The sequence below is a fragment of the Nilaparvata lugens genome, chromosome 12 (assembly GCF_014356525.2).
Source record: "Nilaparvata lugens isolate BPH chromosome 12, ASM1435652v1, whole genome shotgun sequence".
Classification (NCBI taxonomy): Eukaryota; Metazoa; Arthropoda; class Insecta; order Hemiptera; family Delphacidae; genus Nilaparvata; species Nilaparvata lugens.
Genome location: NC_052515.1, coordinates 25,223,743 through 25,238,842, shown reverse-complemented (window position 1 = coordinate 25,238,842; position 15,100 = coordinate 25,223,743). Strand labels below are relative to the sequence as shown.

The 15,100-nt window shown below is 33.2% G+C and overlaps 1 protein-coding gene across 1 annotated transcript; it reads right to left on the bottom strand.

The window, feature by feature from the left end:
• Nucleotides 1–1,334: 1,334 nt before the first annotated feature.
• On the bottom strand, nt 1,335–14,132 carry LOC111063666 (post-GPI attachment to proteins factor 2-like). The gene is given in 6 exon segments (XM_039439271.1): nt 1,335–2,978; nt 4,144–4,356; nt 7,620–7,773; nt 7,775–7,891; nt 7,893–7,904; nt 11,804–14,132. Coding segments are annotated over 6 exon segments (903 nt in total). The 5' UTR covers nt 12,068–14,132; the 3' UTR covers nt 1,335–2,835.
• Nucleotides 14,133–15,100: the final 968 nt, after the last annotated feature.

The following is a 15,100-nucleotide window of genomic DNA, read 5'->3' as shown; positions in this document are numbered from 1 at the left end:
ATAGTTATCTCAAAATGAAAAATTAAAATTTGCATGGAAGTAAAAGGTGGTCAATCTCTTTGGTTTAGTGCAATCAACGGTTCAATAGATATTTCGGACAATTTACAATCAATAAGTAGTAATGGCTGATTCTTTTTTTTTGAAGACTAGGGATTTCAAATATAATCCCATCTTTTAATCATCACTTTTAGACTAGAACGGAAGTTTCCAACAAGTTCTCATACAATTTTCTCATGACATAAATATAGGCTAGACGAATTGATTATTTAAAATTAAAAATAATAAATGATTCAAAAAAGCTGGAACCAAAAGAATTAAGTATTTAAAGATTCTCAACATAGGTACTATATGGCACGGAAAAAAATTGTTTAAAATGAAAAAAGTGGTTTTCTTTGTGGAAGACCAAATTACAAATTGTCAAAACTTACAGTTTGAATACATTGAAGGGATCATGACCTTCATGTATCATTATTGAATAGTATGACTATTCATATTTATATGGATATAAACGCATTTACATGGGACGTTGTTATTAAAAACATAGTCTCGAATTTGTAGGGTTGAATTGTTATTATAAAATTATATTGAATGAAATATATAATATAAAATTCATCTATTTCATTGCAAACAACATAGCATCAGAATTTTTACAATTTCTTAAAATACATACTAAGTACAATCAAAGGAACTTTAAATAAACGTTATTTACATTCTACAATTCAAAACCGAAATATCGAAAGGTTATAATTTCTTTAGCAGTGTTGACTAGAGGTTTCATTCTCATTTCAATTTTGAACATTAGTTTTTTGTAACCTAAACATTTTTAATTCAAACTGATGATGATCTGATTTATTTTTCATATTTATGTCAGCCTTAATCAGGGGTAAAAAATTATCAATTGAGCGACAATTTCCAGGTTTGAATAAAAGTGACTAAACCCGCCATTTTTCTATACCTATCATTCTCAACTTTATCCTCTAGTGCAGCATCTACATAATAATTACTCGTGTAATAGTAATTATATAATAATTACTCGCGTAATAGTAATTATATAATAATTAATCTACAAAGCACAGAAACATATTGGGCAAGAAGTATTTTTAGGAAAAAATTCACTAGGGCAAATTTTAAATGTTAAAAATGTAAAAATTGCCTATGAGCAATTAGTATTGCTTGTCTCTTTTTATTTCTATAAACGCGAGGACCATTAATAATACAAATTTATTATTATTCTACACGCAATAAAGGATTAATGTTTATGAAAAAAATTTCCACCACCAACAATAAATTAGTTGCCATTTATACTGGATTCACATCAGTGGGTAAGGTTACAGTAACTTCAAATTGGGAAAAGTATTTCAAATTCTAGACGTTCTCTTTCTGGAGTATTTCTTGTTCACGACAAAAAATTAGGACGAATCTCAAGTGCTTAACTACAATAAGAAAAGTTCTCCAAGATCATGAAATAAATAGCACCACAACAATCTATATAAAATTCATTAAACAACAGAATAAATATGGTTCCATTTCGGACTATGTGTAAACTTATCTAAATTTGGTAGAGGAAGACACAAGGTTACCTTATTTTTTTCTCCCTATCATTTTAGTGATGTACTCATTGTATGAATCAATCAAAAATTGGTTTAGTGGCTCTATATTGAATGAGAATATTAATTTTACTATGAAATAGGAATTTCTAGGGTGAGATCCACTTATCAACTCCTCCCATTCAGACATTCTGAAGTGGATTTCACTAGACTATTTTTTAATCGAGGTCTAGAGAGGTTTTTTAATATAGTTTCAATTCCACATTATGATGGAGTCTTTATGTTAAATTCTGTAAATTGGTTAATTGTTGGTAACCTTTTCCTAAAATAATATCCAAGGAGAGGCTACATTCAAGAAGAAAGAGAGGAAGGCCGAGAATAAGGTGGGAAGATGAAGTGAGAGACGATCTCAAAAAAATGGGATATAGAGGATGGAGATAATTAACAGAGGACCGAGAAGCGTGGAGAGCTGTAGTGGAGGCGGTCAAAGCTCATATTGGGCTGTAGTGTTGAAAAACCTTTTCCTAAAATCTGCACCATTATTTTATGAGTTAAAATAATTATTGACAATACATTTTAAGTATCTTCCAAAGGAAGAAAAACTAACTATTTCTCATAGAATCATTTAAATTATTGGAATAAATTGAACATTTTTGGACTGGAGAATGTGTTGAATGGTGAAAAGTAAATCTGACCTTATTGAATAAATTATCAAAATTTATCTAAATTATCTTTAATTTGAATAGTTAATGACTTTTCTGGTTTTCTTCCTAAATAAATTGTATTGAAAGTACTGGTATAAAAAATAAAGTACTGAATAACTTACAGTAACGAAACAGTTGTGTTGTTAGTGATGTGGTACTTTTCCATAATGAAAACACAAATTTAAATTGTCAACCACTTTCTATGTGGTCAACCACTTTATAAAAAGTGGTTGACAATTTAAACTTGTGTTTTCATTACAGTAACGTAACTGAATTTCACTTTTCACTTACTTACTCCCAGGGCCATCTATAACCAAGTCGACATTTGGCCGCCCCAACAAAAAGCTCCCAACTTTACCCACACAAATGTGAACCCAGCCTTTTCCTATTTCACCCATATTATCCACCTATTACTGACAATTCCAAACAATTCTCACCTTTTCTTTCAACAAGGATAAACAATTGACGCAATAGAAGACGGACGTTGGATGGAGAGAGAGAAAGAAGAAAATCGAAGACGATGAAGAAGAAGAAGAAGAAGAAGAATGAGGACGATGATAGAGTGTGCTGAAATACTGGTTCGGTTAGTTCGTTTTTTTGCCGCTTATCGAATGCAACCCGCGCGCCACTATCAGCTTTTCGGCGGGAAAATCGAAGACAACGGTCACGTGGAAAGCCATATTGGCGCTGGCGATCACGTATTCGCATAGAGCAAACCAGCTGAACGCTGCAACAAACAACCAAAATACACATGAAACATTCTCCAACTGAAAAATACAATCGAGTTAATTTTAGTTGTTCTAGAATTGTGTGCGAAGACTTACACAATCATATACTGTATGTAGTATCATAAATATGATGGTATGATACTGGTAGACACTAGTGATTCCCCAAGTGTAGAGAACTCGCTCAAAATGCCGCTGATATTCCGTCAGCTGTTCTATTGAAAGCAGTGGAATATCAAGAGATAGTTCAAGAAGCAATGAATTATAATAGTAAACCACAGTATTATAGTTAGTCCAATGGAAATTGGAATAGATGAGTCAACGCTGCCAAATAAGAGTGGATATAAAAGATTTATAAGATATAAGAATTGAATAAAAACGTTTGGCGTTTTTGCACTGACGACGGACGAGTGGGCAGGGCAGGAAGCTCTCCGATGGGCTGGTTATCAGCTGATTCCCGAACGCCAACATAATCAACTGATAATCAGCCAATCGTAGAGTTTCCTGTCCTGCCGATTCATCCGCCGCCAGTGTTAAACGCCTGAAAAAACGCTTCATGTGGCTTGGTCCTGAGAATATGTATTGAAAATTTGAATTACATTAATGAAAGTTATCGTCGGACATACAAACAAACCCACAAACGGACAACGACTGGAGCCAAAAGAAATAGCTCGCTAAGCTCGATATATCTGGACTGGTTTTAAACCTGTGAAAGTTCATAGATCTGATGTATGGTCATATGGATTTTATATCTGAGAAAAACTGATATATAAGATTAACATTCTGAATTTATGTGTTTGAACAGAGATTAGAGACATGAACTACGAAGCCAATAAGAAACTAAGACTCGGTTGCACAAAGTCTGTTAAATTTTAACGGTAATTAAAAGATCATTGAATGCCAATCAGAGAAGCGAAAAAATGTCTTGAATTAACACTTAAACACAGTTAAAATTCAATAGGCTTTAGTGGAACACCCAACACCCGGCTGCACAAAAGTCTGTTCATTTTTAGTCTGGATTAAATGTCACGAGAATCAATCAGAGAAACCTTATTTTCAAAAAAAAACTCTAGTTCTCGTGGAATTTCATCATGATTGAATTCAACAGGTTTCTATGCAATCGAGCCTGAGACGTTTGAACCAAGGAATAGGAAATAATAAGCTTACCCATATCGTGACAAAGCAGCCTGTGCTTCGCAAAGAAGAGCATCAGGCCAATGGTGGAGGCGATGGACGTCGCGAACAGGAATTTCTTGATGGCATAGGAGGCTTTCTCACTGCCACTCATAGTCGGATGCACCAGCTTGAACAGCTTCAGTGTTGCCAACATGTGGCTCAGCGAACACAACATGAACAAGATGAATATCTTTTCGTGTACGGCTGAAAATTAGAAAAAAAAAACACAAAAAACATTAATTATTTGGTAGTTTTTAACAGTTGAAGTTTGTTTTTTAACACAAAATTATTTTTCAACATTAATTATTTGTTGGTTTTCAACAGTTGAAGTTTGTTCCATGTTTTTACGAAAGTTTTATTATAAATCTATCTAAATTTGATTTTTTTTTTATTTTGATTCAGATTGATGATTTGGTGTAGAAATTGGAATTAACATAACCTACTTAAAATTTAGACTATTTGAGACAAAATTAGGATATAGAAGTTTTGGGCAATAGCCTGTCTTCTTCTTTCCCGACTATTGTATTGTCTGCTCTATCCAATACATTTTCTCGAAACAAGATGATATTAAAAGATTAGGCTAGGCGCACACCAGTTAGTCAAGACAAGACAAGACATGATCAGACACGTTTAGTCACAATACTTCACATAGCTGCTTATGACGCAACTCACTGATTAGGCTAGGCGCACACCAGTTAGTCAAAACAAGACATCATCAGACACGTTTAGCCACAATACTTCACTTTGCAGCTTATGATGCAACTCATACTGATATTAGTCATTGCAATAAATTATTAGACATGTCTTCATAAGCAGAAATGCGAAGTATTGTAACTAAACGTGTCTGATCATGTCTTGTCTTGATTAACTGGTGTACGCCTTACCTTTCAAACAATTTTCAATTGAAATATCTTCATCGACTGCTGGTTGCAAAAATCCTGTTAAATTTTTATCATGATTAATTTTGCGAGAACCAATCAGAGAAACCTTTTCGAAAGAGCCTTCTCCTATTGGTTCTTGCGAAAATAATCACGATTAAAATTTAGCCGGCTTTTGTGCAACCGGACTTAAACCTCTCAAGATCCGAACTATACGAGCGGAGTAGACGTGACGGAATTTTTCATCTAGTTAACAGGATGCATTTGCACTTATGAGGAACACTATACGAGCAGAATTCCGTCGCGTTTATTCCACCCCTATCACAGTATCTATTCTGTGCCCGTATGTTTGGGCCTAAGATGACAACTACCTATTTAAATTATATTTGAGTATTTATTAATTTTTGTAACGAATTTATTCATTATTTATTTCATATTTCTTTCAACAAATTAACTTTGATTTGATAACTGCTCTCGATAATTTAAACGGTTATAGTTAGACTAAAAGCATAGCCACCTCTAATACAAGGCCGCGGCCTTCGATATTGCAAAGTCGCAGTGTAGGCCTAGAATCTAATACATGATTGGTGAAAAAGATCAGCTGGTATTTTTTAAAATCTTTTTCACCAATCATGTATTAGATGCTAGGCCTACACTGCGGCGTTGCAATATCGTAGGCCGCGGCCTTGTATTAGAGATGGCTATGCTAAAAGTAAACTTATTTTGAGATGAGTGACTCAGAAAAAGTCTACAGAAGCAACCGAGAAGTGAGAAGGCTGAGAAAGCGTTGGCTGGAGGATGTGGAGGACGATATTGGGAAGCTGGGTGTCGGGAGATGGAGACCTAAGGCTGCTGATAGAGATGAGTGGAGAGGCGTTTTGAAGGAGGCCAAGGCTCTGAATAAGCTGTAGCCAAGGAGTAAGTAAGGTAAGTATTTGTATTGTGAAAAATGTTTCTTTTGATGAATGGAATTTGATTCCAACTACTTACATTTATTGTACCAACCAATTCTTTTTTTATTCATTCATAAAATAAGTACATCAAAATGATAGGGAGAGAAAAAATAAGATAACCTTGTGCCTTGTGCTATTTCTATCCCTAATTTAGATAGGGTTACACATAATCCGAGATAAGTTAAGTCTTATAGTTCTTCACTTCAAAAAAATTTCAGTCAAATATGTTCACAAAGTATATTTTCAAATTTATTGTTTTTTAAAAGAAGTTTTATATTGTAACATTATTCTTATTTTCTCATATTCATATTACTCACATATCTAAGATTATACGAGTAATACGTTTGTTTCAAATTGTGTAATTTAGAAATAGATTTCATATGTGCGATCATTTTGTAATTTAGACTAAGTATAACCTTATATAAATTTGGGAGTGGAATCATAGCCACCTCTAATAAGTCCCCGGCCTACGATGTTGCAACGTCGCAGTGTAGGCCTAGAATCTAATACATGATAGGTGAAAAAGATTTAAAAAAATACCAGCTGATCTTTTTCACCAATCATGTATTAGATTCTAGGCCTACACTGCGACGTTGCAATATCGTAGGCCGGGGCCTTGTATTTGAGGTGGCTATGGTGGAATAGCACAAGGTGATCACACCTGTGATTGCGTTTATTGACGGGATTATGTTGTATACCTAAAATAAATCATTCAAATAATTAGGCTACTTCCTATTTAATAATTCATAATAGGTAGAGAGATTTACTAGAATAGTGAAATTTACTAGAGATGCTGACTCGCATCAAAGATAATACTGTTATATTTTTCTACAACTGCGCGTAAAAAAAGAATTTACATACTCAATTTTCTCCTCGTAAAACAGCTTATTTCTAAGGAGAATCTACTTTTTCGCTCGCTAACCATCTGCGCATGCGCAGTAGCTTTTCTTTACGCTCGCTAATAATTTGCGCATGCGCAGAAGAGTTTCTTTACGCTCGCTAATCAGCTGATGATAAGCAGCTCGCCAAAAGTAGGTCAGATCTTAACCTAAAAAGTCGGTAATTGTACGGTGCACCGGTTTTGCAGCCATGATGGATAATGGATATCAGTGAAGACGAATTATTATTAACTCCGCCAGTTATAAGTAATTTAACAGGTTTGTGCAGTTGTAGAAAAATATTTGTATGTGATGCTTCTTTATCGCTCTTGCAAAATTATCAGACGCGAAGCGTAATAACTGTACAAAACATAACTGTTTAGCGCGAGCGATAAAGTCGCGCATTACGCTCTTAATACATAAATAGCTATTTGCAACAAAAAAACACAGATCGGAAAATATAAAAAGCACAGAAATGTAATATTAGAGAGTTACTACAGTGAGGTCCACGTTTAAATGGTAGTATTTGATTAACATTGGTGTAGCAACGACATATTATTCGTAATACTTACTATTCTAGGGTTAAAATATATTAGGTACCCTTTATTTCATTAAGGTTACCTTATTTTTCTCTCCCTATCAGATGATGTACCATCATGAATAATAATTGTTGTAAAATTGCATTAATTATTGGGAAATAAATTCGATTTTTTTTCATATTCTACACAAACCTACTTAATTTGATGTGAAGTACTCACGATAATTCTCGCGGTTAGATATATAGGTGACCCCGCAGAGCGCGCCTATCTCGATGAGATTGAGCCAGTAACAGGCGGCCAGTAGTAGCGGCCCCTGGCGCTTGACTGCCTCGTTACTGGCGTCCAGTATACTGGCGGCAGCTAACTGGCCCCGAGTAGTAGGACCTGTAGACTGAGGCGATGAGGATGCGCGGTCCTATGTGGAAGGCCACACAGATGCGCCACAGGTATCGCTGCGGGCTCACACCTGTGATGGCGCTTATTGACGGGATTTATGTTGTATACCTGAAATAAAGCATTCTTTAAAAGCAAAAATTAGGCTACTTTCTATATAATAATTCATAATAGGTAGAGAGATTTACTAGAATAGTGAGATTTACTAGAGATGCTGACTCGCATTCAAGATAATACTGTAATATTTATTTTGTTGAAAATTCGACTGAGTCACTGTCGATGTTGTAGAACCGTTCCATAATGAAATAAAAACATTTTCAGTTGAAAATTTGACTTGTGTGGTCATGAAACCATGGTCCTGTACCAAAAGAACTGTAGAATTTGACAATATATTAATTATATGTGTGTTTTATTTATTTATTTTGTTACAAAAAACACAGATCGGAAAGTATAAAGCACAGAAAAGTAATATTACAGAGAATTAATATAGTGAGGTCCACGTTTAAATGGTAGTATTTGATTAAAATTGGTGCTGCAACAACATATTATTCGTAAAACTTACTTTTTTAGGGTTAAAAGTTATTAGGTTACCTTTATTTCATCACAACACAACTACAGAGTGATTATAAAAGGACTTTACAACTTTGAAAGCACATAAATATTCACTAAAACGCTGTTCTCTCCACTGCCATTCAACGTGGACCTCACTTTCGTATTGATTCGCAGTAGATCAACAGTGGAGTATTAGTATTAACTAGAGAGATATTGATTCACATTTAATATAATACTGTTGAGGCAGATTCCAACATATATCAGTGTCCGATACAGTGAAACTATTATTCCTCTGAGGTCAAATGGGATTAGAATCCGAATATTTATGTGCTTTGTTGAAGAGTATATTGAGCTTAATTTTAGTTGAAAAGGAGTAAACTGTCTGGTAAACGCCTTCAATGTTAATATTTGATTAATTTAAGTTAGAATTCAAATAAAATCAAATTTATTCACCAATTAACAACAGTGTTACAAAAAATGAATAAATAGTTTTTTGTTAAATAATTAAACAGATAAATAATTCAAGTGAAATTGAAGTCAAGTAGAAGTGATTGCAATCAAATTATATTTTTTCCAATGTTTAAAAGAAACTCTGTTTTAGATTTCCCTTGTATTGTAGGCATAAAGTTTGTAAGATGCTCAATGTTGAAGACTAGATCAAGAATTCTGATGATAAAAATAATAAGCTACTTTTTAGCAGAGTTTCATTTTATTTTTTATTTATTTGTTCATTTATTGTACAAAATACTACAATCATAATATAATTATGACATTGAAGGAAAAACTAGACTGAGCCTGTACTATTTCTTTGAAAAAATTTTGATAAAAAGTTTATGTTGTCCAAAGGACAAGGTTATGATATCACACACTGCTTCGTCACTTGATTTTTGGTCCAGGAATAATGATTTGAAGATTGACATACTGTTACTCCACGTTTACGCCATAGTTGTCAATATCAACTGAGATTCCATCAAATTTCGGTAATTTGTTGCCAATTCCTTAAAAATCACAGCAACAATTAACTTGTTTTCTTCACAAAAAATTGAGAACTTTGAAAAAAAATCCAATTATGAACAAAATTTTTTTGACAATTCTGGTGTAAGCGTTGTTTCAAAATTAGTTGATTGGAAGAATAATTGATGTTATTTATTATAAGGAAAGCTGACAATTTGATTCGGATATAGATAAAATTTAAAAAAATCTAATGTGAATAAATATCAAGTTCATTCAAGAATAGATTACTACACCAATAGGTCATAACAAAGAATAGCGAAACTTTCAATATTTTCAACAAATGTTAACTGATTCATCATGTAAATAAGACCTCATTGCAAAAACAAGAAAGAAAGGAAACATGCAAATTGAGTGGGAGAGAGAAAGAACCAGCCATGCTTAAAATATCAACAGAAACAGAAACATTTGGCTACAATTCGAATAACAAATCACACACCCTCTCTCTAACTCTTCCTCTCACTATCTATCTCCTTCTCTCTCTTTCTCTCGATATTTTCTTCTCATTCGAAAACACTGAAGCATGAAAGCGTAAAAATAAACCCAAATCAAACGTGTCACTCCACTCTTTATACTTGGCTCAACAGACCTTAACCGCAAACTTCTGCTTTGAAATTATTCAGAAATAGTTGAAAAGTCTCTTGTGTTCATTTACATAAAGTTGGAGCAATAAATTGTTGCAACAAACTGACAGTTAAATATCAATTGCTGTTTTGTTCATTCAAAAATGGTCGCGGTTTTTCCTTGTGTGCACTGGGTGGACTCTATCAAATAAATAATAAACATGAATATTCATCAAATTGTCATTATTTCTTTAGGGTTACTTTTGAATATAAATAAAAATATAAATCTAAGAACCCTTTTTAAAATTGTTTCTCGATAATGGCTTCATATAGCCAAAACATGTTGTGACTAAAAAATTTTAAAAAGGGTACATAGATTTATATTGTTATTTATATGAATCTTCATGTATCGATACAATACTATGTGATGATATATCGAAATCGATTTAGAAATATTTCAATCATTTATAATGGACATTGATTTGAAATTGTCCATTCATAATTTTTTTATGTGAAATCTGAAATAATTATCGCTAATCACTTCAATCAATCGAAATAATTAGGCTAATTTTGACTTTACCAAAGTTTTCTATCCTTTTTTACTCCCTCCAAACAACGGCGTTATTCTTTTGTTAGATGGTGCCAATTCAGTATCTATTATAATATTATACATTTTCCACTGGAATGGATTTTAGTTCATAATCATCTCTAGCAAGTTGTACGATTAGTTATCTTTATAATTACTTTTCATCGTGATGAATATATTTAATGAAAAAATACAGAAAGAAGGATTCTAGTTTATTCGATCTAAGAATTATTTATATAAATTTTGTTTTCAATGAAAATTAATTCAACAATGATAATCTATTTGATTTGTAATACAACTGATCACAACCTACTAAGTCTGAACACAAATCAAAGAGTAAATTTCGATAATATAGGCTACTTATTGACATTGTATATGAATAAAGTATGGCTTTCCTCAATCTTATTTTTCTCAATTCTATTTGTTCGATCAATTGAAACAGGAAAAAATAAAAATAAAATAAAGGATAAATTCTTCATGGTATTGTTGATCTAGTAAAACAAAAATTTTCTGAAAATATCAATTTTTGAGAAAGTTATTCAAATTACCAAAAATAACTCAACTAAAAGTACCACAAAACAATACCATGAAGAATTTATCAAATTTTTTACCAAAAATAACTTTTAGTTGAGTTATTTTTGGTAATTTGAATAACTTTCTCAAAAATTGATATTTTCAGAAAGTTTTTGTTTTACTAGATCAACAATACCATGAAGAATTTATCCTTCAAATCTCATGGATTTATCTCTAACCGAATTTGAAATGTTCCGTCCCGAAAATTTAAACTTTAGCTGCTCATATCTCAGAAAGTAATGATCGGGAAAAAAATGTTTTCCTGTGAAAACTTTTTCATTTTGATAGCTTGATGATATAAAAATCGAAAAACTTTGAAAAATATCACCAGTAGAAAGTTTATTTTTAGCCTTTGCACAACCTTAAACTAGCACTACCTCTGGTTTGTTATTCAGCTTAGTGATTATAACAATAAAACAATGTGGGAATCAACCTTAGATTAGCGCTACCACCGGTTAGTTATTCAGCTCAATGATTATATTATACAATTTTTTGGAGAAAACGAAGTGGTGTCTCAAATAGAGGAAGTAAATAATTGTGAATGCTATTTCTCTATCATTGTTTTTGTAACAATAAAACAATGTTCCTGAATTTATGAATAAACTCCTCTGGATGTGTCGTCCAACAACCAGAGAAATTATTATTTATTAATATTAATGTTGAATGAATAAGATTGGACTTGTTCTAGATTAGTGGAATTATTGAAGATTAAATGCAGTACTCACGCGACAATGTGTCTCATGTATCTCGTCGGGCTGGAATATATAGGCGGTGACAAAGCAGATGACCATCGCACCCAAAGGCAGGGACACGGTCACCACACACAGATGACGAAAGCTCAGCATCAGGTGCACCACCGTCTTCGCCTTTTCGTCGTCAGTCACAGACACAGGTCCGTCCGTAGTCGTCCGTCCGTCCGTAGCCACCCGTCCGTCCGTAGCTACCGTCGGCGTAGCCGTCACGTCCACGCTACGGCCTCCGTTGTTCATCGTACAAGTCGAGTTCTGATATTTGACTAGTCGAGAAATTGGATTCAGGAGTTGAGAACTAGGAGCTTACAAGTCAGGTTCTAATATTTGACTAGTCGAAAAATCGTTGAGAACTTGGTTTCAAGAGTTAAGCACTTGGATCTTACAAGTCAAGTTCAAGTCGAGTTACAAGATATCTTGGTATTCAGAAATTGAATCTTGGAACTTGGAGCTAACAAGTCGTGCACTTGAGTTTTGGAAGTCGATAGCTTCAAATTTAATAAATTAAATTTTAAAAGTCGATAACTTGTAGATTAGTTATTGTTCTTGTGGGTATTATCTCTTGGTACTCAGAGTTTGAGTATTTGAATTTTGGAAGCTGAGAAGTTGAAGCTTACAAGTCGTGCACTTGAATTTTGGAAGTCGATAGCTTCAAATTTAATAACTTAAATTTTAAAAGTCGATAACTTGTAGAGTAGTTATTGTTCTTGAGGGTATCCTCTCTTATACTTTTTGGTATTCAGAGTTTGAATATTTGAATTTTGGAAGCTGAGAAGTTGAAACTTACAAGTCGAACACTTGAATTTTAGAAGTTGAGAGCTTCGAATTCAACAACTTGAATTTTACAAGTCGTAACTTATAAAGTAGTTACTGTTCTTGTAGGTATCCTCCCTTGGTACTCTTAGTTGAGTATTTGAATCTCAGAATTTGTGAATTTGGATCTTACAAGTCGAGAACTCGTAGAGTACGTACTTATTAGAGCTTATCAGCATTAACCCTGCAGAATAACGTAGAGTAACTCGGTATTTTGAGGTTGAGAGCTTGGAATTCTGAAGTCAAGAACTTGGATTTTTGAGTTAATAGCTTGTAGAGATTTTGTTGAAGAAATTTTGAAGTTGTAGGAAGAGCTTGTAATATAGGTGATAGTCAGTGTAAATTGATATACACTGAGGTGGATTCAAAATCACAGTCAGATTTGTTGAATCGAAGGACTCTACTAGTTTTCCACTGTATATTTGATGTAGTTTACAATAGAGAGACCAAGAATTGATGAAAATCAAGTATAAGCTACTGCTCAAATTCTTGGTAGCCTATATTGGATATAGATCATGAAACAAATCACTAGGAGGTGAAGTTTTGAATAATTAAGTATTATACTGCGTTTAAATGCAACAGTATGAAAATCTGTAAGTATGACTTGAACCCCAGATTAAAAATTTAAGCACTATTGTAGTTCTCACTGGTTGTATCCTATTTCCACTATAAACAGGCACTAAAATTTTCGATAAATCTCAAATATCTTTCAATATTCGCCAGCAGAAAGTTTTCGAAAAAATTGAGCTAATACACGTTGATATAATATGGGAGTTTCACTGACGATACGAAAAATTCCAACTGTGTAGCCTATTATTTATTAGAAGAAAAACTTGTACGTTTTTCGCACCTTTAGCAAGACGAATAAAATCTGAAAACTGGTTTCTTATGATATAAATCACTCTTTGAGATATCTGCACCCGGAAGAAATTATCGGAACTGTCGAAATTCGTAGAGATGTCACTCTCTTTATAAAAATTTAAATGTCACTTAAAATAAAGTTACTTTTCAGACGTCAAACAAAAATATGAGACCAAATTTGCTCTTTGATGATATATCGGTGGCAAAATATTTCGTTTGGAGCAATTTTCCACTACACTAGACTCAATTCACACAAATACTTTGGTGGCACAGGAATACTCCACTCGACTAGACGTACTTTTGGTAAATTATCACTGATTAACTTGTATATTAATTTGTAATTTGTACTTCATAATAAACTGATCGACTAGAAAATCGTTGTATAGTATTTGATGGGTGATGATGTATGATGTCAGAAAGTGTTCTGAGTTTGATGCGACGTCTGTTATACAGCGATGTCATCTTGAATAGATGATAGATGTGTGGAGCGGTGGGGAGGGGGTGATTGAAGCTGAGCTGATTTTTGCAACATCGCTGGTTGAGCGAAGTTTTTGTTGTTGTCAAAAAGCCGCCATTTTGTGTCCAGTGGTCCGATGTAGAGGTCACTGGTGAGTTGCGGTCATCAGGTAGGCCTACCTGAGAAACAGAAAATCCAATTAGAATATTGTTATCATGGTAAAGATTTGGTGATGAAGATATGGTAAAATAAATTATCTGATGGTGATGGTTACTTGATCCATTCCGAGCTGCTTTGTATAAACACACTTTTTTATGTATTTGAAAACGACATGCAGTCGATTATTTAAGTAAATATTAAAAACTTTTACTTACTGATGACTGGAGTACTTTCATGATCGCTAGACGATTGAAAGTACTCCAGTCATCAGTAAGTAAAAGTTTTTAATATTCACTTAATAATCGACTGCATGTCGTGTTCAAATACATAAAAAAAGTGTGAAATTATCTGAATTATGAATGTGATGATGTTGGTGTGATCATAATATTACACAGACATATTTCACAAAATAATACTTTGATTACTCTGATATACTGTTATTTGGAAGAATATATGACTATAGTGAGGTCCACGTTATAATGACAGTGAAGAAAGATAGCAGAACAACGTTGCCGATCCACTGTCTTATCAATGCCTTCTATAGAACTGTTCATTCTCGTTTAAAATAATCAATTATATTTTATTGAGCAAAAAATTATATTTTTCAATAATTTCATAATGAATTTTCATAATATTTTGATTGATTATTAATTCTACATTGTTGAAATACGATATGACAACAGAGCCATGCGTGAAAGAGATGGTGCTATCCACTTTGTTGAATGATAGACAAGGATAGCATTACCATTGCTAATTAAACACTGCCATTATAACGTGGACCTGACTAGAGCGCCAAACGAGATCAATTTTTTTAACCCAGTATCAGCACAATGTTATTAGCGAAATTCACGTTAAAAAGACTACATCTAATTAATGTTGGTTTGCTATTCTTGTCTGTCATTAAAAAGACTTTAAAATATAAGTGATTAGGCTATTTTATTTAGTTGCATATTGTCCTATAGTGAGATCCACGTTATTAAGTC